This window comes from Tympanuchus pallidicinctus, unplaced genomic scaffold (genome assembly GCF_026119805.1).
Source record: "Tympanuchus pallidicinctus isolate F22 unplaced genomic scaffold, pur_lepc_1.0 scaffold4, whole genome shotgun sequence".
NCBI lineage: Eukaryota > Metazoa > Chordata > Aves > Galliformes > Phasianidae > Tympanuchus > Tympanuchus pallidicinctus.
In genome coordinates, this window is record NW_026294758.1 from 31,334,913 (window position 1) to 31,361,701 (window position 26,789).

The window sequence follows — 26,789 nt, forward strand, 5'->3', positions numbered from 1 at the left end:
TACCCAATCAACCCAGGCTGGTTTCTTCTACAAAGTCTTCCTGCCGCTCTGCCCCAAGCATGTAGAATTGTCTGGGGTTCTTGAAACAATAGTGCAGGACCAGGCATTTGGTTTTGTTGAACTTTATCCCACTGGCCTCAGCCCAGTGATCCAGCCTGTCCAGATCCTTCTGTAGAGCCTTCCTACCCTCAGACAGATTGAGACTTCCAGCCAACTTGGTGTCAGCTGCAAACTTACTGAGTGTGCACTCTATCCTCTCATCCAGATCCTCAATAAACATACTGAACAAAACAGGCCCCAGCACCAACCCCTGGGGAGCACCACTCTGATCCTGGTCCTCCAACTAATTCTTTACCTAGCAAAGAGTGTAGCTGTCCAAGATGTGGGCTGCCAGCTTCTCCAGGAAAATACTCTGGGAGATGGTGTCTAAGTCTTTGCTGAAATCTAGGAAGACTACATCAACAACCTTTCCCTTATCTACCAGGTAGGTCACTCAATCATAGAAGGAGATCAGGTTGGTCAAACAGAACCTGCCTTTCATGAGCCCATTCTGGCTAGACCTCATACCCCAGCTGTCCCACACATACTGTATGATCTCACTCAAGATGATCTGATCTGTAACCTTCCTGGCACCAAGGTCAGGCTGACAAGCCTGTGGTTTCCCAAACCCTCACAAAACTTCATGTAGTTGGAGGTCATGTTGGCAAGTCTCCAGTCCTCTCACACCTCTTAGATTGACCAGAACCAGAACTGATTGATGTTGGAAGGTGGCTTTGTAATGACCTCTGCAAGCTTCCTCAGCACCCTCAGGTGGATCTGATTTGGCCCCATCTGGCCGCCTGCTAAGTGGACTAGCAGGACTCTGTCTCAACCTGAGTTGTAGGGGGTTTATTCTGTTCCCTATCCAAACTTTCAGGTGAGGGAGTAGAGTATACCGAAGGATGACTTTTACCCCAAGGATATCTGATTTTTAAAGACAGATGTAAAGAAGGCTCTGAAAACATTAGCCTTTTCCTGATTTTTATTCCCTGCCACATCCAGTGAAGGGTGGACATTCTCTATAGCCCTCCACTTACTGCTAATGTATTTGTAAATAAAGTGTTTTGTTCTTTTTTACTACAGTGACCAGGTCGAATTCAAGCTGGTCTTTTGTCTTTTTAATTCTCTCCCTGCACATGCTAACAACTTCTTTGTACTCTCCCCAAGTCGAGTTGCCGATCCCTTCTTTCACAAAATTTAGATTCTTCTTTTCTGGGAGTCTAGTTCCCTTTCCATCCACACAGGTATTCCTCCCCAAAGGCTCATCATCAATAGGGAGGTAGGTAGGAATCCTAGCTGGAGCTGCAGATGTAATACTGCTGTACACTTGCAGATGTAATACTGCTGTATGCTGGTTCCTTGTCTGTATGAGCAGGCTATATTTTTGGAAAGAAATTACTCCTTGCTTGGTGAGATCGTCAAGGTTAGCTGCTGGATTGCTGCTTCGGCACAGTCCCAGCCAGAACTGCAGTGACTGATTGCGAGGTATGGGGAGGTTTGGGTCAGTTCCTTCATCCAGGGAACCCCGAGATAGCAGCAGAGAGCGGCTGATGTGAAGTGGGTGTTGCCAGGAGAAGTTAGAAACTGTGGCATAATTGGGAAAGTATGACCTAATTGCTATCACAGAAACATGGTGGGATGAATCCCATGATTGGAATACCTCAATTGAGGACTGCAGGCTACTCAGAAGGGATAGACAAGGTAGGAGGGGTGGCAGAGTTGCCCTCTATGTTAGGAAATGGATAGAGTATGAAGAGCTGTGTCTGAGGAATGGCCATGATCAGGTCGAGAGCTTGTGGGTAAAAATCAAAGATCAATCCAGTAAGGGGCAGCTAGTGATTGGAACCTGCTACAGGCCACCTGATCAGGAGGAGGCTGTTGACGATGCCTTCTTGCTTCAGCTGGAGGAGGTGTTGTGCTCACAGGCTCTTGTCCTGATGGAGGATTTCAACCACCTGGATATCTGCTGGGATAGCAGAATAGCAGGTGGCAGACAATCCAGGAGATTCCTAGAATCTGTCGAGGACAACTTCCTGGTCCAGGTAATAGATGGACCAACCTGAGGTGAAACCTTACTGGACCAGGTGCTCACCAATGCAGAGGAGAGCATTAGAGAGGTTAAGATTGGAGGCAGCCTGGGCTGTAGTGACCATGCCCTGGTGGAGTTTGTGATCTTGAAGAATGAGGGCATGAGAACAAGCAGAGCTAGGACCCCATGCTTTAGTAGAGCAAACTTCTGGCTGCTCAAGGAACTGCTGAGTGGGATCCCCTGGGAAACTGTCCTTAAGGGCATGGGCACAGAACAAAGTTGGCAGCTCTTTAAGGACAGCCTTCTGAGAGTGCAATGGCTCCCCATCTCCCAGCAGAAAAAGCCAAACAGGGGAGGCAGGCAACCATCATGGCTGTGCAAGGACCCGCAGCTTAAACTGAGAGAAAAGAGGCAAATGTACAGAAAATGGAAGCAGGGTTATGTATCCCGAGAGGAATACAGGGCTGTCGTCCATGTGTGTAGAGATAGGATTAGGAAAGCCAAGGCGCAGATGGAGCTGAACTTGGTGAGGGATGTGAAAGATAACAAGAAGGGGTTCTACAGGTGCGTAGGCAGGAGGAGACAGGCCAAGGAGAGTGTTCACCCTCTGATGAAAGGTAATGGGGAGCTGGCTTCCTCAGACATAGAGAAAGCAGAGGTGCTGGATGAGTACTTTGCCTCAGTCTTCACGGGTGGCCAGGCTTCCCATTTCTGCCAGGGCCCTGAGCCTTTACGTGAGGGTGCGGGGAATGGTTTCTGTCCCACTGTAATGGGGGAAAAGTCCGAGTCCTCCTCTTGAAATTGAATGTGTATAAGTCCATGGGGCAGGATGATATCCATCCTAGGGTTCTGAAAGAGGTGGCTGATGTGGTTGCCGAACCGCTCTCTGTCATATTTGAAAAATCATAGCTGTCTGGTGAAGTCCCCAGTGACTGGAAAAAGGGAGACATTACTCCTCTTTTTAAGAAAGGGAGAAAGGAAGACCTGAAGAACTACAGGCCTGTGAGCCTCACCTCTGTGTCCGGGGACATCATGGAGCAGATCCTCCTAGAAGCTATGTTAAGGCACATACGAGACAAACAGGTGATTCGAGACAGCCAGCATGGCTTCATTAAGGACAGATTGTGCCTGACCAATCAGGTGGCCTTCTATGATGGAGTGATGGCTTTGGTGGATGGCGGAAGGATGGTGGAAGTCATCTACCATTATCTGCCTGGACTTCTGCAAAGCCTTTGGCATGGTTCCTTATCACATCCTTCTCTCTAAATTGGAGAGTCATGGATTTGAAGGATGGACTGTTTGATGGGAATTGGCTGGCTGGATGCATCCAAAGGGTTGTGATCAATGGTTCTGCGTTAGGGTGGAGGCTCGTCACAAGCTGTGTCCTATGGGGTCGGTCTGCACCTTCGAGTGCACCCTCAGCAAGTTCACAGATGATGCCAAGCTGCGTGGTGCAGTCGATACATTTGAGGGAAAGGAAGCCATCCAGAGGGACCTGGACAGGCTGGAGAAGTGGATCCATGAGAACCTAATGAGGTACAACAAGGCCAAGTGCAAGGTATTGCATTTGAGTCAGGGCAATCCCAGGTTTTATACGAACTGGGGGAAGATCTCCTTGAGAGCAGCACTGAGGAGGAGGACTTGGGGGTCCTGGTGGATTAGTAGCTGGACATGAGCCGGCAATGTGCATTTGCAGCCCAGAAGACCATCTTTGTTCTGGGCTGCATTAAAAAAGGACTGGCTGGCAGGGAGAGGGATGTGATTGTCCCCTTCTACTCAGCTCTTGTGACACCCCACCTGGAGTACTGCATCCAGGCCTGGGGACCCCAGTACAGGAGGGACACAGAGCTCTTGGACTGGGTCCAGAGGAGGGCCACTAAGATGATTAGAGGGCTGGAGCATCTGTCACATGAGGAAAGGTTGAGAGAACTGTGATTGTTTAGCTTGTCGAAGAGAAGGCTCTGGGTAGACTTCATTGCAGCCTTCCGATACTTGAAGGAAGTGTATAAATAGGAGGAACAGCTGTTTACCAGGGTGGATAGTGATAGGACGAGGGGGAATGGTTTTAAATTGAGACGACAGATTTTTGTTAGATATTAGGAGGAAGTTTTTCACACAGAAGTTGGTGATGCACTGGAACAGGTTGCCTAAGGAGGTTGTGGATGCCCCATCCCTGGAGGCATTCAAAGCCAGGCTGGATGTGGCTCTGGGCAGCCTGGTCTGGTGGTTGATGACCCTGTGCATAGAAGGAGGGTTGAAACTCGATGGTCACTATGGTCCTTTCTAACCCAGGCCATTCTGTTGTTGTCCATGTACTGAAAATTGTGGGAACTGAGAAGAGCAGAGCTCTAGAGAACATGGCAAGTCTTAATGTTTGTTTGTTTGTTTGTTTTATATTGGACTGGAGTTTGTAATTACCTGGCAAGTTGGGCTTAGTGTGTTACAGGAGTTTTATTAGGCAGATGTAACTAGTCACTGGTGGGGTTCTGCAGGCTCCATTTTAGGGCCTGTCTCCTTTTATATTTTTATAAATGATTTGAATGTAAGACTTGAATGCTCAAATACTACTGAAAGTGTACAGTAGTGTATTTGGAGGAGCTTTTCACTCACTTTAGGGCATGGAGGCCTTAGAGAAAACTGAACAAATCAGAGGGCCACATTAACATCTACAGGAGTGTCAGATTCTGTGTCCTTTTGGCAGAGCTGGTTATGTGTACACATTGAGGGTGAGAGGCCAGAGAGCAGCTACAGAAAGGAATCTGGAGGTTTTCTTTTCTTGATAGCAAGTTGAATCTGAATCAGCATTGTGCCTTGGCAGCCAAAATGTCCAAGCATACCCTGAGGTGCATCAGGTCCAACAGTGCCCCTTAGCAAGGAAAATGGTTGTCTTGCTCTGCTCTGTGCTTTGTGATCTCACCTTGAGTGCTGAGTTCAGATGGTGGTCTCACAGTATCAGAACATGAAACTATTAGAGAGGGCAGTAAAGATGGCAATAGATCTGGAGAGCAAGAGATATGAAAAGCAGCTGAAGTTTCTTGGTTTATTCATTACAGAGGAGTGGAGGCCTTGCAGCAACCTGGAGCTTCTTGTGGAATGATTGCTAGAGGTGACTTGGAATTTAAACTTAAGTTGAAGGTATAGCTATATTCATTCATCAAGGAAAGGTACAAAAACATAGTGCAGCTGGTATGCAAGGAATCCATTCCTTGCAGAAGTTCCCTAGGCAACCTTAGATGTTGGCAGCATCATAGAGCTTGATGTGCTAACTGTAAGAGAAACAGCAGGAGGGTGGAGTGAAGGCATTGCAGCCAGGCTCTGTGACACCACCTTGTCACTTTGTACTGATAGACTGTTATTTTTTGACAGAATACCATCTTTTGGGTGAACTCTGTTCACTACAATCTCATACAGCTAAAACACACCTCCATCCCAAAAAGCTACCTGTTCATACGGTTTCACCACTTCTCATTTAAGTTGCGCCCTGAGGTCTTCTGTCTATACCTTTGAAGCAAAGCAAGAAAATTTTGCAGTAGTCGTAACAAAGGTGTGTATCAGTACAGTCGCTCAAGCTCCACCTGAAATATTAGAAATAGTAAAAAAAAAAATTGCTTGAGAGAGTAGATGGCAGGGAAATACCATTGGATGTCAGGCACAGTCTACTTTAACTTATGAGATCAGTTGACAGGCTGATCCTCTTTCACCCCTATAGGAACACCTTGGGTTAAGATTCAAACACTTGGTTATATCGAGAGTTTCCCTGGAAAACTTGGAAATCTCTGTATTGTTCTATAACTTCATGTGCTTGTGTCCAGGATGTATTTTTCTCATGTCTTTGCATGTGCTTTGCAGACAGTGAACTGGTAAGCCAACAAATCTGTAGTTTATTTAAGCAACAGATAGATACTATTCATTAATCTAGGCATGACAGTTTTTATTGAATGTGACCAAATTCCTTAAGTATGTCTGTGGGAGTTCAGTGAATGCTAGTAATCTGAAAATGTATTGTTAGTACACCTGTAGTTGTCGTAGCCAATATATTGAATACAACCAGACTGTTAACTCTGAATTGGGCATCATTCAGAATGAAAGTCTAGAACCCCTAGCCCTTCCTGTACCTAAGGACAAGCTGGAATGCAAAGGCATTTGTTTTCTGCCAAATTACCTTGTACTTGAACTCACTCAGGAGCAGAGGGACAGGAGCTCTCTGCTCTCTGGTGACAGTGACAGGACAGTGACATAGAATGGCATGAGAGAGCCAGAACTGTTTAGTCTGGGGAAGAGGAAGCTCAGGAGAGACCTTACTGCCCTCTACAATTGCCTGAAAGGAGATTGTGGTGAGGTGGGAGTAGGCCTCTTCTTCTAGCAATAGGACAAGAGGGAATGGTTTCAAGTTGTGCCTGGGAGATTCAGGCTGAGTATTAGGAAAAACTTCTCAGAGTGGTCAGGTGCTGCCCAGCCGGTGGAGTCCTCATCCCTGGTGGTGTTCAAGAAATGTGCAGGTGCAGTATCAAGGAATAGACAGCATTGATGGTAGGTGGACAGCTGAGCAAGATGATCTCAGTGATCTTTTCCAACCTTGCTGATTCTATGTTTCTATGATTATGGCTAATCTTTATCCAGTTGCTTATGCTAGAATGTTTTAAAAGAATTAATAAATAGAAACTATATTGTGCTGTCTCCTGCATTCTGCATTCTCCACAAACTTGAAGTGCAGAACTTTGCTGAAAGGTAAAAACACCTGTACTTAGCTCCAGAATAATTACAGATTTTTTGTCTGTGTTGATAGTAGAGCGTATTTTATTATGTTAGCTTTTAAGAAAGTTGTCTTTGTACAGTACATTGCTTTCTTGAAGCATTTTTCCTAAAGCAAAGAAAAAAGCAGTGTTTCTTTCCCTTTGTACAGAAAGTGCAGTATTTACAGCCCTGTTCTTAACAAAAGCCATTCTTATTGGCAAGAAGTGGTTGTTTACATTTCATGTTCTTTCAGTCTTCTATTGAATCATCAGCTACGTCAGTATAGCATTATAGACAGAAAATTTATTTTTTAAATATGTATTTTGTTTTTATATATGTGAATGTGCAGGTGTATGCCAGTATTATTTGTTTCTGTACAATTCTAGACAAATAACAATGCACATACGAATATAGGAAAAACTGTAGACGCTGCTGTCAAAAAGTAATACTTGATTTAGTTTGTGAACTGATTAAAAAAAAAATCCATTATTGAAATGTATTGCTCTTCATGACTGTAAGCTGAAAATCACCTTTGTGTTCACCAGGTTTATGTACCTATTATCTTTCCTGTTAGATGTTATCACTCCTCCAGAATCCTGGTGATAAGGGAGTAAAGTTCCTAACAAAAGAGAAGCTGATGAGCCTGCAGATTACTTCAAGAAAGCCTTAGAATTTGCATGGCTGAATTCTCACAACACAGAAAAGTTAAGATGATGTTATTAGTTTTTGTGTTTTTGAAAGTAACATAAACTAGAAGTAGGCGTGTTTTTATCCCCCCAATTATACAGGGGATATTTTAACATTAATATCCTCTTTTGGAGAGGAAAGATTGCATGGGATTAATCATTCCTGCTCCAATGCTAGAGTTCAAGTCTAAGTAAGATACCTGCCTCATCCAACTAATTAGTGCTGAAGTCGTGTTTAGTTCACATGTGGTATATACTAGCAGCTCAGATTTGAATTACAGAGATTAAAATGTTGTGGAACCAAGAAATTCCTTCAACCAGCATGTGCCATTTTAGAGTGAGTCCTTGTCCCTGCATGTCTTCTGACATGTTGCTGCCACTGCTGAGCAGACTATCAGTGCAAACCAATTGGGAGCTGCAAGCAAGAGGAATGTTTTCAGTGCTGAACTGAAATGTTAAGAGTCCACTAGGTGGTACCAGAAGGCCTTCTCCCTTACAGCTCTTAGAACTGGAACAGACTCTGGAAGCCGGAAGACTTTAGGTGATATGAGAGATGTATGTTCTGAATCTACAATTGTGTATCCTGAGTTAAAGAAGGATCATGTTGTATCGCGCTCTCTGTCTCTTTTTAAGCATTTCCCCTTTGACTGAATAGGTGCATCAGCAAATTTACTGATGCTGTTTCCTTCTGTGTCATGGTGATTAAAGGTTAGGTAATACTGCTCAGGGCTGAAGCTTTCAAAGTTGCATTTATTAGCATTAATTATCACTGCAATATTTTGGTGCTGCATAGTACCCCTCTTCTGTGGTGGTAGCATAGTCTTGCTTTCACAAGAATGCAATAAACAGGTTTTGTGCTGTGTATTGCAGTGAAGTGCGTATCATGGGGGAGGGGTGATGGATATACCTGGGCTTCTGCAAAGTCTTTGCTGTGGTCCCTTATCACATCCTTTTCTCTAAATTGAAGAGGTCTTGAGTTGAAGGATGGACTCCTCGTTTGATGGATAACGAATTGGCTGGCTGGACGCAGCCAAAGGGTTGTGATCAGTGGTTCTGTGTTAGAGTGGAGGCTGTCCCACAAGGGTCAGTCCTGGAACCGGTGCTCTTCACCACTTTCTTCAGTGACATGGACAATGGCATTGGGAACACCCTCAGCAAGTTTGGAGATGACACCACATTGAGTGGTGCTGTTGAGGGAAGGGAAGCCATCCAGAGGGACCTGGACAGGCTGGGGTAGTGGGCCCATGAAAACCTAATGAGGTTCAATAAGGCCAAGTACAGTGTACTGCCCTTGGGTCAGGACAATCCCTGGTATTTTTTCAAACTGGGGGAAGATCTCCTTGAGAGCAGCACTGAGGAGAAGGACTTGGGGTTGCTAGTAGATGAGAAGCTGGACGTGAGCTGGCAATGTGCGCTTGCAGCCCAGAAAGCCAACTGTATTCTGGGCTGCATTAAGAAAGTGGTGGCCAGCAGGGAGAGGGAGGTGATTGTCTTCTTCTACTTGGCTCTTGTGAGGCCCCATCTGGAGCACTGCGTCCAAGCCTGGGGCTCCTAGCACAGCAAGGGTGTAGTGCTCTTGGAGTGAGTCCAGAGGAGGGTCACTAAGATGAGCAGAGGACTGGAGCACCTCTTCTATGAGGAAAGGTTGAGGGAACTGCGATTGTTTAGCTCGTAGAAGAGAAGGCTCTGGGGAGACTTCTTTGTGGCCATCCCATAATTAAAGGGATTATATAAACAGGATGGGGAACGGCTGTTTATGAGGGTGGATTGTGATAGGCTGAGGGGGTGTGGTTTAAAACTGAGGCGGGAGATTTTCACGCAGAGGGTGGTGGTGCACTGGAACAGGTTGCTCAGAAAGGTTGTGGATGCCCCATCTCTGGAGGCATTCAAGGCCAGGTTGGATGTGGCTCTGGGCAGCCTGGTCTGGTGGTTGGCAACACTGCACATAACAGGAGGGTTGAAATTCGATGATCATTATGGTCCTTTTTAACCCAGGCCATTCTATGAATCTGTGATAAGATACATATGTACATATATGTTAATATTCATGCTCTAAACAAATGAGCTACTGTTTTCAGTGCAGGCAGACTGCATTGTTTTTAGGAAGGAATAAGCTTTTATAAGACTGTTTTGGAGGAGTTTGGTTTGCTGTGATTTAAGATAATTAAGGACTCAAAAGAGATGTAAGAATGGGGTTAAGAAAATGGCCGTTACACTATTTTTTCCTTAATAATAACAAATATTAACTTTTTGCACAAAGATCAACTTTTTCCATCTTATTTGTGGAGTTGCCTCATTTTTTCTTAAGAATGTTCCAAAATAAGCACAACTTAAAGTACACTTTAGTTCAAGTTGTATCAGTGCAATTTCATGTAACCAGCTGCTGTTAGGGGAAGGAGATCTGAGTTTGGGTATTTTTGTTTGCAGAAACAATATTTGATTCCCACAATATGCTATCAAAATTGTTTTTCTCCTAGAACAAAAATATATCATCATACCAGACATTCTGAAGGAAACAATTCCATCTCAACTGGAACTAAAACTGTGATCCATTTGTTTGTGTTTTCTGGTCTCAGCTAATGAAGCAGCGCAGCAAATTTCACAGGCCTAAGGATCTATATGAATATCCAGTGTGTATTTTAGTTGACAGACAGTATCAGGTAACATTGGATCTTTTTGGTTCAGTAATCTCTTCATGTGCTGGTCTCATGTGCTCACAGGTTAGTGTTGTTGGAATCAAGTGTTATTTCTGCATTAGAATCGGATAATTTTTTTTTATTTCATGGTCTCCACTGCCATAGTTCTTTTGGAGAGTCTTTCTGCTTTACTTGATGATGGTCTCTGATAGGCTGCATCACTTTTCCTGTACATGAGCCTTCCCCCAGAATGCACGCTCAGTATAAAGGTGTATATATGTATATTTTATCATACACAAGGCGAGAGTATCCTGCATGAGATTGATCAAACCAGAAAACAAGTCATGGCGTGCCCAAGGAAGCGCCTGAAAAAGCATCTGGAAGGCCTGGCAGCCTCCCATGCCCCGGCTCTTTTTGTTTAATGAAGACTTTGAAGAAAAGCACTTTATCAATACAGGAAGAGCACTGAGACATCTTGGAAACAGCAGGATGGCTACTGACTGACACCAGATAACACCCCAATTAACAAATGCAAACTTTGATAAGACTGTGAACTAGGAGTACTCAGCCAATGAGGAAACAGGAGGGGGATGGGGATGGGCACAGGGAGAAACAAGGTACAAAAGCTGTCACTGTGTCCTAGTCCTATGAGTGCTCCCGCCATTGCAATTGCAAATAGAATCTGCTTTTATCAGAGATACTATCCTGACAAAAATTATTTGGATATTTCCAACATGTATCACCCCATACCAAATCACCTTGAGATACAAAAGGGGCATTCCCATCCTTCCACATTACCTACCGTATACACCCAGGTCCTTGAGCAAAAGCAATCCCATGCCTTTGCCTGAGGCAGGAATGACCCAGTCTGTCTTCCCCAGCATATTCTTTATGTGTACCTCTGGGACTTTATCCCCTTATGTGGTATGCAGAAGGTTTGATTTGGCAGGAGCAGCTTGATCGGCAGACACCTGAGTTCTGACTAATCAAATAGCTTTTGCTAAATCTACATCCAAAGGTTTGAATGTTCCAGCACTACTGCACTAAATGTAGTCTTTAACAGTCCATTGTGTATCCAAATGGTACTTATCTTTAATCTATACATTCCTTCTGATTATGTCATTTTACAGGCTGCCATTCTTCCTAGCCGGTGTCAAAACATAGGAGGATGCTTGAGCGTTAGTTTTAATCTGACTTCTTCAGGGATTACATTTAGTTTTGCTCAAGCAAAGTTCACACTGATTATGTTTCTCTCTTTCAATTTTTAATTAGGGTGTAATGAAGTACATGTACTGCATATGCAGTGTGGTAATGATTAAATTCAATACAGATCCAACAAGCCTCCAACCTCTTAGAACTCTCCTCTTAGTACAGTCAGTCAGCTTGTGCCTTGTGGCTCCATTCTCTGATTACATGGCTTGTCAATGTTAGTTGTGCAATATAGGTACACATTTCCTATAGAATGCTCAAGAAATAAAAGCACATTGAATCCTTGAGTCTAACACCTTTTCAGTTAAATATTGAGCATCATATATATACTGCAAGTGCTATCTGGACTCTTAAAAGACTACATATTGGAAATGCTAACTGAATCAGATATCCTTTGCTTCTCAGAATATTCCCAACTAATTGAGACAAAGGAGAGAGTGAAGTGTAATAAGAATGTACTTGTATCAAGAAAACACTTGAACCTTCTGGAATCTTCTTGTATTTTAACTTGCGTATAGTTTACAGAGCTATATATAAAATAATATATAAAATAATGCAGACATTAGATTTGCAGTCAGAAGGGTATGGAATTATACTGCCTTGAGGGTAATCACAATATGTAGGAGTTAGCAAGTTTGATCAATTATTGCTTGTTTTTCATTTCTTCCATGTCTCTTTCTCAGTATAATGCCCTCAGTCATTGAAAACATAATTAGATTTATGTGACTGATCTTGATATTCTTGTTAATTCTCATAGGCTTGTCAAAATTTGGATTTATAATTAATTCATTCATAGTTAACTGAGGCTAAATATGAGTAGGAAGTAGGATTTTCCTTGCAATCTAAGTAAAAATAACTTGAAAGTCTTGCTTTCAGATTAAAAGACAGAACTAAACAATGTTACACTAGAATATTATAGTAAATTCAGTATTTAAAAGCCTTTTTTCAGGAAAATTAGAAATGCAATGTTATATGGTGGGAAATTTAATTTTTATTTTAATTACTTTATTCGGTTTTTCCAGGAACTTCTACTAAATAAATACTGTTTGCAACCTTTCTAATAGTGTCATCTTAAGAGCTAATGACACTTCCCTTGAGAAAAGATCACATGTTCTGCATCAAGAGCTCCGTTATTGTCAGGAGATGAGGAAATGGAGTAATCACAGTAATTTTAACATCTCTAATGAGAATACTCCTGGAAAACATTTCTAGACAAAACAGGTTCTAGCCTGCTTAGATAGGTCATAAAATGAAACTTTTTACATTGGTCCATGCTAATGTCACAGAGAATTTTCTTTATGGTCCAAAGACAAGCAGATGCAAGATAAGACTTTCTGCAATATGCTGCATTTTCAGTGAATCTTGATGTCCTGACAGAGACGAACACATCAAGCTTCTTGGGGAAAGGATTTGCTGTTTTTGTTTTTGTTGTTGTTGTTTTTAATGCTCTATAGCTTTTATATTCAATAGATTTATTAAAACTAACATCAACATTATAACCTGGATCACATCAACTAATAATTTTTTTAATGTGCTAACATGCATGTCTATACCTATCTTCTGTACAGACAGGGTGCAACTCTATCCATGAAGCCTTATCTACACAAGCTTTAAAGTTTCTCCTGACTTTCATTGCTTGTATGCTTACATAAAAGGAAATATATCCAACGAAAATTACCTTGGAAGGTAGTACAGTTTACTTCTCAGATACAGGATCGTTGAAGCTATAAGAATTAGCAGAAGAAAAAAAAATTGGTTGCTTTGCTTGCAGACAGGCTTTCGAGTTAAAAACACAGGGAGAAGCAATGAAATGCATTATTTATAGCAATATTCCCTATCAGCTTGGACTACCTTTTATTCTTGTTAACTTCAATACAGGCAGCTGCAACCTGTGCCCCTAGATTTCTCCCTGTGGAGCTGTAGTTACTGACTACAGTAGTAGTCAGTAGTTATTAACTCCCTGAATTACTGCTTGCTGAGAGGACCAGAAGACAGTCTTGATGATGACCTTTCTTTATGGAATACTGCAGTATATGGCTAACCAGCTTTCTAGTGCACAGTGTAAGATAGTTGCATGTTCCTTGGATTATTGCCTCAGTTCATAATTAATTGAGGGGAGGGGAGAGGAGGGAAAGGTCTTTTACTGGTAGGACATATTGGTGGGGATGTTAATAGTGACCCTGTGATAGCCTGAACGTTTATGGGAATATTTTTATGTTTTCCTGTGATTCCCCAGTTCTCCAAAGGCCCTCTCTCTCTGTCCTTTTTCACAGGTAGTCTCAGAAAGGCAGACAGTAGAGCAAAAGCTTTAGCTGAAGGGTCAGTTTAGTTAAACTTACTTTCTGTGTCATTTTAAAAAGCAACTTTCCACAGCTACTTTAATCTTCTCCTTTGAATATCCGGTGGAAGCCTGAAGGAGGACATCAAAAACTGAATTCAAAACTTGGAGAAATGATTTATAAGAGATATGGGGATTACTTTGTTTCAAATGCTACTTCTATTTTGAAAAGACACTTGGATTTGAAGCCAAAAGCAGTCCGTGAAAATGGATGAAAGCTGTATTTGAATAAAAAACATTTTCCAAATGCCCATGCAATAATTCTTTTTTTTTTGTTCAGCGAAGTAACAGAACAGTGATTACAAGTTAGTCAGATATGAGATCATAAGTAAAAAGGTCCTGATTCTGAAGGATTAATTTAAATATACATAAATAATTTGTAAAAGAATAACAATTCTAACCTCTCAATTACGCTTTTTTAAAGGTGCATTAAGTTCTGCACAAGAACAAGCCATCTTTTCATTAGCACTTAATTGGTATTATCCTTGACTCCTGCAATAATAGAAAAAAAGCAGTAAAAACTGACATGTGGTTGCATGCCTCAAATCAAACTGATCCATCTAAACAGTTATAAAAACACACATAGAAATAATATTGCAGTGCTATTTCTGCTCATTTTTTTAAGAGATTCCTTCTCTCATTGTCTCAAGACAAAAAGTGAGAGTAACTGACCAAGTCAAGGGGGGAAAAAAACACTTCAAAGAGACCTCAGAAGGAAGGGTTGAGGGGCCTGTCTTCAGTTTCTTCCTGTAACAGATTAGATCTGAACATTTATGCTGCACATAGCAGGGGAGTTGAAACTTGATGATCATTGTGGTCCTTTTCAACCCAGGCCATTCTATGATTCTATGATTTGACTTCTGATATTGCAGTTCTATAGCAGATGGTTGGGAGACATCTGTGTAAGTCCTTCCCCGAGGACTCTGTTGCCAAACTACATACTTATTATGATTAGTACTGGTTTTCGGTACTTCAGTCATGATGTACTTTGATCACAACTCTGTCTTTTCCCAAAAAAGAATACATTTTTGAGGGTCCGCAGCTGAAAAAGTAGGACCAGCAACTGTGAAGGCCAGTTTTAATGTGTAATGTTTTCTGTAGAAGTAGCTCCGTAATTTGAGCTCTAAGTATCCAAAAGAAATAGCAGCACTTGTATTAGTCAGTTTTGGCTTAAGGTATATTCTCTTCCAACAGAATGCGGTGCAATTATTGAACATGACACAGTGTGCCACGTGTGGTTACCGTCCCCAACCATGTCCCTTTAATCAAACTTTACAAGTTTTCTAAAGCTGACGGGGATGCGACTTTCGCCCTGGTGAAAAGTTGCTTTCAGCTCTTGGGGACGATTCCCCCGCCTTGCAGCACAAGCACTACCCTCCGTCACCCGGCCCCCTGGCGTCCGCCATCCCTCAGCACCTACGGGGGAGGGGCACGGCCACGCCCTCCTGCCGCGGCCATTGGCCAGTTCTGCTGTCTGTATATAGAGCGCAGACGTAAGGGACGGACTCTGTGGTCGTGAAGCTGATGCAGACGGTGAGGGTGTGCGTGTGGGGGGAGCTTTACATGTGTGTCGAGATGCTTCTCCAGACGCCCTGAGTACCCAAGCCCAGTGCAGCCCCCGGAGTGTACGCGTTCACCGCCCCTGTGCCGCACCTTGCTCCGCTGTGTCCCCCCCAGAGGCAGCATGGTGGACGTGTTCAGCGGGCGGCTGCTGGTCAGCAAGGACGGCCGCAGCGTGGACCCTGAGGAGGCACTGCAGAACAAGGTGGTAGGACTCTACTTCTCGGCCGGCTGGTGCTCGCCATGTCGCGACTTCACCCCCGTGCTCTGCGACTTCTATACGGAGCTGCTGGAGGAAAGCCAGCCGCCAGCGCCATTCGAGGTCGTCTTCATCTCCTCTGACCACAGCGCCGAGGAAATGGTGGGCTACATGCGCTCCATGCACGGCAATTGGCTGGCTCTGCCCTTCCACGACCCCTACAAGCAGTGAGTACAGCGGGGGCCGGCTCGCATCCCCCTCTTCGGCATAAGGACTTTCCCATACCTCTGGCTGGCCCTTGTGCAGCCCCGATTGGTGCTATGGCAGCTCCAGGTCGTGCTTCCTGTCCTGCGGGAGTTTGGCCGCGTCAGCCCTCTGCTGCTTCCATCATCCTGTCCTCTGGGCGAGGCTGCTGCTGTCTCTCTATCCAGGGCTTTTCCAGCACAGCTATAGTTCTGGGTTGCCCGATTTGGTCGTGCTCTGGAAAGAAATAAGAGTGAAGGAGTAGCAAAACTCGTTGCTGATGAACTGTAAGGAGAGCAGACTGTTGCCGTAGCTTTGGCTGGGATGGAGTTAATTTTCTTCATAGAGGTTTGCATGATAATGTACTTTGGATTTTTGATGGAAACGGTGATAGGACACAGATGTTTTAAGTTGTTACAGGGCAGTGCTTGTGCGAAGTCAATGACTTTTCTACTTCTGCCCTGACAGCAGGAATGCACAAGGAGCCAGGAGAGCTGACCCATGATAGCCAAATGGGTTTCACATACCGTGTATGGTAGTGAAAACTGGGGTGAGGTAAGAAGGCAGGGCATTCAAAGTGATGGCGTTTGCCTTCCCAGGAAGCGGTTACCTCTGATGACCCTGTTCTCCTGCCTGCTGATGAGATGCAGCAGATGAATTCCTTGTCTTGCTTTGCTGGTGTGCATGGCTTTTGCTTTCCATAGAAAACTGTCTTTTTCTCAACCTATGAATTACTGTATTGCTTATCTTTATGATTCTCTGCCCCACCCCACCAGGAGATAATGAGCAAGTGGCTGTGTGGTGCTGAGTTGCCTGCAGGGTTAAGGCATGTTTATAAACAACTTGAGATACGCAGCTTGGTAAAAAAACAAATTCAGCTGATAAAAAAGGGACAAAAAATTCCTGTGGTAATATATTTTTAAATGGGCATTACTGTAGGCAGTTTGCTCAGCAGAGCAACAAAAGGAGGAGACATGAACATGTTTGAAGAGTAGGGTGAGGGACAATAACAAGGATTGTTATGGTGACAGAAATTAAAGATATATATACGTTTTGACTACCCAGAAATATGATTTGGTTCCTCTGAAGAATTATAGATTAAAGGGGCACACAGAAGGTACTGGAGAGGGGGGGGAGGGCACTGAAATTTCTGAAGGCTGAAAATGTTTTTTAGCTTTGTATTAGGTAAAGCAGTAGATTTAGTTTATTTGTGTAAAGTTGCATATTCATAAAAATGTATTAAATAATGAAAGTAAAGGTACAGGTGGTCCATATCTTGTCCTATAAGAACAGTGATGTTTCAGTCAGTGAAGTCAGGACATAACAAGTTGCTTCTTCAGTGTACTTTGACAAGCTCAAGAGTAAACAGCCTGATCCCAGGGATTAGGTCATCCTTCCTTGGATCATTCCTGGATGTCACTTAATGCTATAAAAAATCTATTTAATGCTGTGTCTTTGTTTTTTCATAGCAATTTCCATGAACTCAGAAATAGATTTAAAAATACTTTTTCATAGCTCTCCAAATGCTTCCCAGGCAGTAATTGTATTCAGTAACTGCTAACACTGGTAGAATTTGGGCCAACTTCCTGAAGAAAATGTAATACCTGAAATCACTCCATCCAGCAAGCTGTTTGGCACAGGTGACTGGAATGTGCTTACAGCTTCAGAGTCAGTGGATTAGGGTTCTATTTTGAACTGTGTCATGACTTGTCCAAGTCATGTGAAATGGAGGAATGGAGGCAACCTGATCAGCTTTCCTCTAGTCTCTAGTGACCTTCAGGTACCTGTAGCGAAATATGGTTTGTGCAGTCAGTGGGGGTTTGTGAGACTAGTTTTCAAAATGTATAATGGAAGTACAAAGTATGGAGAAATAGGAAAATAAAATGATTTTGAAGCTGTTCCTTGCTTACAACAAAGAGTTGTGTGAAAATGCTTAAGAAGCTTTGAATTAGCTGGCAGTTCGGCTTCAGAGATATTTATGAATCACTGTAAACATTTTACAAGTGCATCTGACTTATTCTGGCCATTTATTTCTGTTCTAAGTAAGAACACAATTTTAAATTCAACTTATATCAAGTTGGTATTCTAACATTTTGTGTATTTATCAAGCTTCACTCATTAACCTTATAAAAATTCCATTGTAAGTCATTCAAGTTGATTTCTCTCTTGTGTTCTCTCAAAGCCAACAATGAAGTTAGTGTTCTAGCTGGTGACTTTAGTGCGTAATTTCACTGCTGAAAGAAAATACACGTGGCTGTGGGTTACAGCATATACTACTAGAGGCAGCGTAGCAAGATGGAAGTACTTTTGCTTGAAAAAAACTGGACAAGTGAAAGCTGTTAAAACTGAAGGGCTGTTAAATATCCCTTTAACCTAGTGAATGAGTGTCTTGCATATGTTTCCATTATGATATTAACTTCGTCATGTGTTGTCTGTCTGTTAAGAACCCTTTTATGTATAGATCTTAAATTGTCATATAAAATTATTCACTTATGTTAACTCCGGTAAGCGGCAAGCACCACTTGCTGCTTGCTTGCTTAACTGCCTTTCCACCTCCACAGTGGAGGCTAGAGGGATTAATTTGAGAGGAAGGAACTTGCTGAAGTAGGGTTGAAATAAGGACAGCTTAAAAGATGAAGCAGAACTGCATCCACAAACAAAGCAAAATAAGGAATTCAGTTACTACATCCTATCAGCAGGCAGATGTTGAACCATTTGTAGAGAAGCAAGAATTTATTACACGTGATGAGAAGATGACAATGCCAGTGAAATCTAAATGTCCCCCCACTTTCTCCTTCTTTCTCCCAGCTTTTATTGCTGACTCTGTTATGTGGTTTGGGAGATTCCTCTGATTAGTTATGATTCACTGTCTCAGCCATATCTTTTATGAAACTCTCACCCACTCTCAGCTTCCTCACTGGCAGGACAGTATGACAGACACAGACTTGACTGTGTAAGTACTGCTTAGCGATAGGTAAAACAATGGTGTGTTATTACCAATACTGTTCTAGCCCCAGATGCAAATCTTAGCACTGTATGGGTTTCTATGAAGGTGTATGGGAACTGCTGAGTCACGGCCTGAACCTCTGATTGATCACCTGAGGTGAGCCATGAGTCAGCCAGAGGAGCACAGGTGAAGGCAATTCACCTGTGCTGCCGGAAGGGGTGCAGCCAGGCTCCACCCCTCCTAGACCTATTTAAGAGCTGCCTACCAGAGGGGAAGGATCTCTTCTGGAGATCACCCCTCTTGGTGTCTTCTAGTGAGCTCAGCCGAAGGTAAGCTCTTCCACTAATTCTCTTTTGTGATCGTTGTTTACTTTGCCTAATTCTCTTGATTATATTGTAATTATAACATCTTGATATCTATTGATTATACAATTATATTGTAATTATAGCATCTTGATTATACAGAAGGAAATAAGCTCTACCATAGTCTAAAATCAGTGCATTATACTGTAAAACCTTTGTACCCTCGGAAACATTCCTCAATAAGATTCTCCTAAAAATCAAAGGCCTAACAAATTTCAGTGACTTCCAGGATCCTTAAATAATCTTTCTCATGTATTTCGTATGTGAATGAAAGTTGTCATCTTGTGTTATGTTGGCATCTTGCATGGCCAAAAAGTAACATTTTCAAAGATTTTGCTAAAATATTCTTTAACTATGAAAAGGCTACTCATCTAGTTTTCCCCAGCTATCCTTTTTTATAGCTTTCTCTTCTGCAGCAATTTGGATTTTAGATTTCTCTTCTCAGCGAGAAACAGTACATACCTGTAGGCTTCACCTGGGAATATCTTCTTTCAGCTGATACTTAAAAATGTCATTACTTATCACTTCAATGTATTGCAAGAAAATTGAGTTTTCCTTTGAGGCACAGGATGTTTACAACTAGTGATTAAACTGTCATTGTTAGTTCGTCTGATGTTCTTTGTACAGCTGAGTCACAGCGTCTGAGATCCCCATAGGTGATCTAACAGGCTTTAAAATGCTTTTGTGAACACCTCTAACACATCCATGGTGATGAAGAAGTGATATCTGCAGATCCATTCTTGAGCGTTCTTCTAGTCATACAACCACCTACACACAAATGTAAGCAGAATCTGTGTGCATGCTTCAGTCTGGTTTGATGCAAGCAACCTTCTGTCCAGGGCTGCATAAACAAGATATTGTACAGGGGTACATATTTCTTAGGAAAGCAAACTGTTATTTCCAGTCTCGGTGGCAAATTACTTTCAGTTTCCACAGTTCTGCCGGTGCTACAATTGAGTTAGGCGTCATAAACTATTTGATTGTCCGCTGAAGCAATACAGTGCATCTTCCATCTTGTTTACTTTACCACTGATATGAGATGATAACATTTTACATTCTCTTTACATGAATTTGCTTTGGATCGTTGTTTTTTTTCATTTTTTCCTTCATTTTAGGAGACTTGAAAACTGTCTCTGGATTTCCTTGGTAGCTGGTTTTAATTCAGAGTTGTCTGAACAAGCCTATGATGCTAGATCTTATTATTGTTTCTCTGCTAAAAATTGCTGCTAATTAGCTGGCAAAGCAGCTGTTTAAGGTTTTTCTTGCAAAAAAAAAAAAAATGAGAAGGAAAGACATACTTTAGGAATGCTTTCTCTGGTCCTGTATTTCACGTAGGATTTTAAAGGCTTCTCCTTGTTTCAGTGAGAACAGATGATGTCTAATATGCTAATGCCTATGCTAATGAGCATGTTATCCAAGACAGCCAGCACAGCTTCACCAGGGGAAGGTCATGCTTAACCAATCTAGTGGCCTTCTGTGATGGAGTGACGGCATTGGTGGACAAGGAGAGGCAACCAGTGTCATTTACCTGGACTGGAGCAAGGCCTTTGACACGGTCCCCCACCACATCCTTATCTCTGAATAGGAGGGATGTGGATTTGATGGGTGGGCCACTCAATGGATAAGAAATTGTTTAACAGGCTGCAGACACAGGGAGGTCATCAATGGTTCTATGTCCAGATGAAGGCCAGCATCCCGCAGGGCATCTGTCTTGGGACTGGTGCTGCTTAACATCATTATCAGTGGCATCGATGATGGAATCGAGTGCACCCTCAGCAACTTTTCTGATGACACCAAGCTGAGTGGTGCGGTTGACATGGTGGAAGGAAGGGATGCCATTCAGAGGGATCTCAACAGGCTTGAAAGGTGGGCCTGGGTGAACCTGATGAGGTTTGACACGGCAAAGTGCAAGGTTTTGCGTTTGGGCCAGAGGAATCCCAGGCATCCATGCAGATTGGAAGGAGCAGTCCTTGAGAGCAGCCTTGCAGAGAAGGACCTGGGGGTCGTGATAGATGAAAAGCTTAACATGAGCTAAAAGTGTGCTCTTGCAGCTCGAAAAGCAGATGATATCCTGGGCTCCATCAGAAGAGGGGTGGCCAGCAGGGACAGGGACGTGATTGTCCTGCTCTGCTCTGCTCTTGTGAGGGCCCACCTGGAGTACTGTCCAGGTGTGGAGTCCCCAGCGCAAGAAAGACAGGGAGCTGTTGGAGAGGGTCCAGAGGAGAGCCAGAAAGATGATCAGGGGGCTGGAGCACCTCCCCTATGAGGACAGGCTGAGGGAGCTGGGCTTGTTCAGCCTGGAGAAAAGAAGGCTGCGGGGTGACCTCATTGCAGCCTTTCGGTACCTAAAGGGAGCCTACAAACAGGAGGGGAATCAACTCTTTGAAAGGGTTGATAACTGCAGGATGAGGGAAAATGGTTATAAGTTGAGGGAGGGAAGATTTAGTTGGATGTCAGGGGGAAGTTCTTTACAGAGAGAGTGGTGAGGTGCTGGAACAGGTTGCCCAGAGAGGTTGTGGATGCCCCATCCCTGGAGGTGTTCAAGGCCACATTGGATGGGGCCCTGAGCAAACTGGCCTAGTGTTAAATGGGGAAGTTGGTGGCCCTGCGTGTGGTAGGGGACTTGTAGATTCATGGTCCTTGAAGTCCCTTCCAACTTGGGCGGCTCTGGGATGATGGATGGGCTCTGGGATGATGGATGGGCTCTGGGATGATGGATGGGCTCTGGGATGATGGATGGGCTCTGGGATGATGGATGGGCTCTGGGATGATGGATGGGCTCTGGGATTGTGTTCCAGTATTGCTTGCTGTGTCGCCACTGTCTGGCTTTTCTGGTGCTCAGTTTCGGCCCACTTTGGAAAAGAGTGCAAAACAGTCATTTTCTGTAAAGCAGATAGATGTTGATAGTTCAGGCAAGCAGTTATGAAGTTGCTCAGGGATGCCTGCGATTTATCAGAAGACATTAGGGCCATTGGTTGAGGGAGTGGGAGTGCATGTAGTATTTTTTCTCTCCCTTCTGGGATGTGGTGAAAGACAGAGTGGGCTGGGAAAACTGAGAATAAGTGACTGAAAGACTGGTGCTGCATCAGAAGCTTTGGGATCTTTGACTGTGGGGAGGTTTACTTGGCGCTTGGCCTGATGGCTGTGGATTGGTCTCACATGTCTTCAGGTTGAAAGGGGATCCTGCTCCAGGAGAATGGAAGTCAGTGGGAAAGAGAAGGGCTAGGCCAAGGGATGTTGTTCTAGGATAGTGCAGGGAAAAATCTCTGGATTGTCATGTAGGATCTTGTGAGAACTCCTCAGAAGAATATGTTGCAAATTCCACACCTGAAATTTTCTTGCATCCCTTTAGGGATACTTGGACCTGCTGCTTCCCTAATGTTTCTGTATAGTAATGCACACAGCATGAGAAATAAACAGGAAGAGTTAGAAATCTTTGTGTGGTTGCAAGGCCATGGATCTCATTGCAGTCATGGAGATGCTCTGGGACAGTTCACGTGACTGGAATGCTGTCATGGAGGGCTATGTGCTTTTTAGGAAAGACAGGCTGGCTAGGTGAGGTGGTGGAGTTATTCTTTATGTGAGAGAGCAGCTAGAATGTATTGAACTCCACCTGGGGGTGGGTTATGTAGCAGTGGTGAGCTTGTGGCTGAGAATTAAGGGGCAGGCTAGTATGGGTTACACTGTTGTGTGTGAGTATTATAGGCCCCCTGATCAGAAGAAGGAAATTGATGAGATCTTCGCGAGGCTACTTCCAGCTGCTCGTAGATCCCAGGCGCTAGTTCTTATGGGAGACTTCAGTTATCCAGATATTTGTTGGATAAGCAACATGGCCAGGCACGTGTGGTTCAGACAGTTCCTGCACTGTTGAATAGAACTTTCTGATACAGGTGGTGGAGGAACAGATGAGAGGTGGGGGTGTTACAGGATGTTGTTCTTACTAATAAGGATGGGCTTGATAAGGAAGTGAAGGTCAGGGGCACCTTGGATGTAGTGATCAAGAGATGATAGAGTTCAGCATCTTGAGTGGAAGAAGCAAACCAAACAGATTGAAAAGACTCCCCCATGGGAATCATGGACCCTGGAGGTAAGTGAGAGAGTCTAGGGAATGGAAGGCTTCCCTTTCCTGAGGGAGGAGATGGTGTCAGAGTGTCTAGGCAACATCAATGTACGTAAATCCCTGGGCACTGATGGTATGCATCCACATGGCCTGAACGAGCTGGCAGAGGTGATTGCTGAACTATCTTTGAGAGGTCTTAGAGAATGTGAGAGGTGCCTGAAGACTGGAGGATAGCCAGTGTCACTCCAGTCTTCAAAAAGGGCAAGAAGGAGGATCCAGGAAAGTACAAGCCTGTCAACTTCACCTCTGTCTGTGGAAACATGATGGTGTAGCTTGTTCTGGACATCAGCTCAAAGCAGTTGGAGGAGAAGAAGGTTATCAGGAGTAGTCAGCATGGGAGGTCATACTTGACCAACGTGGTAGTCTTCTACAGTGTCATCGCTGGCTGGGTGGATGGGAGGAGAAAGCAGTGGATGCAGTCTACCTGGATTTCAGCAAGGTGTTTGATAATGTCTCCCACAACATCTTTATAATGAAGCTGAGGAAGTGTGGGATAGATAAGTGGATGGTGGGGTGGATTGAGAACTGTCTAACTGGCCAAGCTCAGAGGATTGTGATTGGTGGTGCAGAGTCCAGTTGGAGGCCTGTGTTCCCCAAGGGTTGGTTCTGGCTCCAGTCTTGTTCAGCGTCTTCATCAGTGACCTTGATGAGGGAATGCTGTGATAAGAATCTGGGAGGAATGGCTGACACACCAGGAAGCTGTGCTGCCATTCAGCGAGATCTGGAAAGGCTGGAGAGCTGGGCAAGGTGGGCCCAGATGAGCTTTAACAAAAGCAAGTGTAGAGGAATAAAGCATGCATCTGTACAGGCTGGAGGATGATTTGCTGGAGAGGAGCTCTGCAGAGAGGGACCTGGATGAATGGTGGATGAAAGGTTGGCCATGAGCCACATATATTAAAAAAAGAAAAAAAAGCCATGGCCAGCAGGTGAACGGAAGTTACAGAAATGATTCTCCCTCTCTGTTCTGCCTTGGTGAGGCCTCACCTGGAGTACTGTGTCCAGTTCTGGTCTCTTCGGTGCAAAACAGACAGGGGTGTCCTGGAAAGAGTTCAGCAGAGAGCCACAAAGATAAAGGGTCTGGAGTACCTCTCTTATGTGGAAAGGCTGAGCATCCTGGGTCAGTTCAGCCATGAGAAAAGAAGACTTGGGGGGAGGGGGGGGGTCTGATCAATGTCTAAAAATATCTAGGTTGTGAGAGGCAAAGGGATGAGGCCATACTCTTTTCAGTGGTGTGTGGTGATTGAACAAGGGGAAGTGGCCACAAAGTGGGGTATAGGAAGTTCTGCACAAATGCATGTGAGAACTTCTTCACAGTAAGGGTGATAGAACACTGGAACAGGCTGGCCAAAGAGGTTGTGGAGTCTCCTCTGGAGATGTTCAAGACTCACCTGGATGTCTGTCTGTGCAGCCTGGTCTAGGAAGCTTGCTTTGACAGGGGAGTTGGACTAGATGATCTCTTGAGGTCCCTTCCATCCCCTACAATTCTGTGATTGTGTGTCTTTCTGTCTTTCAGAAGTCGTCTCTAGTTTTTCTTGAGTTATTTACTCTATCAGTATGGAGCATTGCTGCTGTATGGCTTTTTAATTTTTTCACCTGCAGTTAATTGTTTTGTTGACTGCAAGTTACTTGTAATCTGTCCAGATTTTTCCATATCCTGATTTCAAGAAATGATCACTGTTGGTAATATGTGGCCTTTCTTGCCAGTTTTTCTTCTGTTGAGATTTCAGCTTGTGTTATTGAAGGAATTTAATGTGTTTTTCCGTTTTGTTTTTTTTTTCTGCTTCAAGTATTATGTACCATGCTCCTTTACAAATTTGATTTATTACAACATCTCTATTCTGGAGTAAATAGCTAATGCTAATTTAGGTAAGGTATTTTATCCTAGCCAGCAAAAAGAGACAACTAGTTCTGGCTAATAAAAATAGAGTGGAAGGATATGTCACACTATAATTGACCTCTTTATAGTCCATAAGATTCAATTTCAACTTCTCTGGAGGCTACAGACAGTGATGAAGAGCAGCGATGGGAAGGTTTCTTCATCTTTCCTTGCTCCCTTAGCTAAAGTTTCACCAGGTAATTGCTCAGTTCTGGTTGGGCCTTCTCTATCTCTCCACACTACCCAGTACTATGCCTCAAACTCTGAAGAGTCTGGATGGTCATTGCTTCTGCTCTGACATGTGTAATTAACCAGCGTACCTTTCACAAGAAATTAGGTGTTTTCCTAGAATGATCCCTAATGTTGTCTTTAACTTTTTTCTCTCAGCGATCTGAAGAAGAAATACAACATAACAGCAATTCCTAAACTGGTGATTGTGAAACAAAGTGGAGAAGTCATTACTGACAAAGGAAGAAAACAGATCAGAGACAAAGGGCTATCCTGTTTTCGGAACTGGCTTGAGGGCGCGGATATATTTCAGAATTTTTCTAGCTAAATAGAAGTTGACAAGCAAGACAGGTCATCATGGAGATTTTGTAGAACTTTTGAACAATTTTTGTGATCTTCAGAACAAGAAGAGTAAGGCTGCATTATTTAATTTTGTTTGAAAAAAATTTGTTTTTGACTTGAAGATTATTTATTCCATTAAGTCATAAAATACAGTGTCTGTTTTATTTGTATTGTTTTCTCTACTGTAGTTGGTACAAACGTAAGCGTTCCTAATAACACTGAAGGTACTTCAGGAAGTTAAGCTATTTTAGACAGTAAAGAAGCACTGTGAAATCTATGCAATTATCTTATTCTGCAAAATCTGTAAAAAATATATCCACAAAGCTATTTTTGTTGTCAATCTTTTCTAATGATAAACACGTTTTATCAACAAAGTTGTTTGCTTTAATAAATATTTGAAGTATACAAATGTGGTGTCTTACCTGTTTTAATCAGTCTAATCTATAAATGACATGATTAAAATACACCTGTTCAGTGTTCAAGCACTGATAACATACTTTTTGTGGGGGGTGGTTATGTAAGTTGTTGGGTTTTCTTTATCTCTGGAATTTTAAATTCGGCACTTCTTCTTGGTAACATAATCTTCAGCAGTACAAACTACAAAGCCACTTATGTTAGTCTGCCTGCTATTTGGGTTTGTAGTCTCTTGACCTGTTCCGGAACGTATAAAGCTTCCAGAACTTCATCTGCTCTCATGTGGAGTGTGATACTTCCTCTTTGCTTCCCCACCCTTTGCTTCCTAAGAGCCTGTGTCCACTGTTGCAACACTCAAGTTGTGTAAGCTGTTCACCACATTGCTGTAATCCCAAAGAGGTCAAGCTCTGTAATTGCACACACACTTTCCACGTAAAGCTGTTCTATATGTACTTCATTGTTTCAGTTTTGATAGTATTGCACATCAGTATTTGCAATATCAGAATTATGATTCTCTGGCATTAAATTATGTCCAATGTAGAGGAAATACAGGGTATTAGAAAATTGCGTATTGTCAGCACTTTGTAGGTTAGGAACAGATCTCACTGAGACACAGTAAAGACTTGTTACTGTTTAGACTGTGTCCATTGGAAACCAAGCTTATCAGTTTACTGACACCTGACTTCATTGAAGTGTTCCCATAGCTTCTGTAAAATTCATTAGCAGCTTTCAACAATCTACTATTCACTGCTACTGACAAAATATAATGAATATCAAACACTTTTTCTCAACAAGGTGAGATAACATGTATCTTACTGTTATGTATA

General features: G+C 43.1%; 1 protein-coding gene across 2 annotated transcripts; it reads left to right on the forward strand.

Annotated features, from left to right (window-relative positions):
* The first annotated feature begins 15,153 nt into the window (after positions 1 to 15,153).
* Positions 15,154 to 25,941, forward strand: NXNL2 (nucleoredoxin like 2). 2 transcript variants are annotated; one of them, XR_008210619.1, is made up of 3 exons: positions 15,154 to 15,657; positions 16,142 to 16,228; positions 25,366 to 25,464. XR_008210619.1 is itself a non-coding variant. In XM_052701250.1 (2 exons), the coding sequence occupies exons 1-2, from the start codon at positions 15,356 to 15,358 to the stop codon at positions 25,532 to 25,534; spliced, it is 471 nt and encodes a 156-aa protein (XP_052557210.1). In that variant the 5' UTR covers positions 15,154 to 15,355; the 3' UTR covers positions 25,535 to 25,941. The 2 variants fall into 2 exon arrangements, 1 of the variants encoding a protein (XP_052557210.1); XM_052701250.1 differs by lacking the exon at positions 16,142 to 16,228 and having other exon boundaries at positions 25,366 to 25,941.
* The last annotated feature ends 848 nt before the right edge of the window (positions 25,942 to 26,789 follow it).

What these genes read in the sequence shown, in the direction of transcription:
- NXNL2 (XM_052701250.1), top strand. Translation starts at nt 15,356, where the DNA reads ATGGTGGACGTGTTCAGCGGGCGGCTGCTGGTCAGCAAGGACGGCCGC. An exon ending in TTCCACGACCCCTACAAGCA is followed by an intron (nt 15,658 to 25,365) that starts GTGAGTACAGCG and finishes TTTTTCTCTCAG; the next exon opens with CGATCTGAAGAAGAAATACA.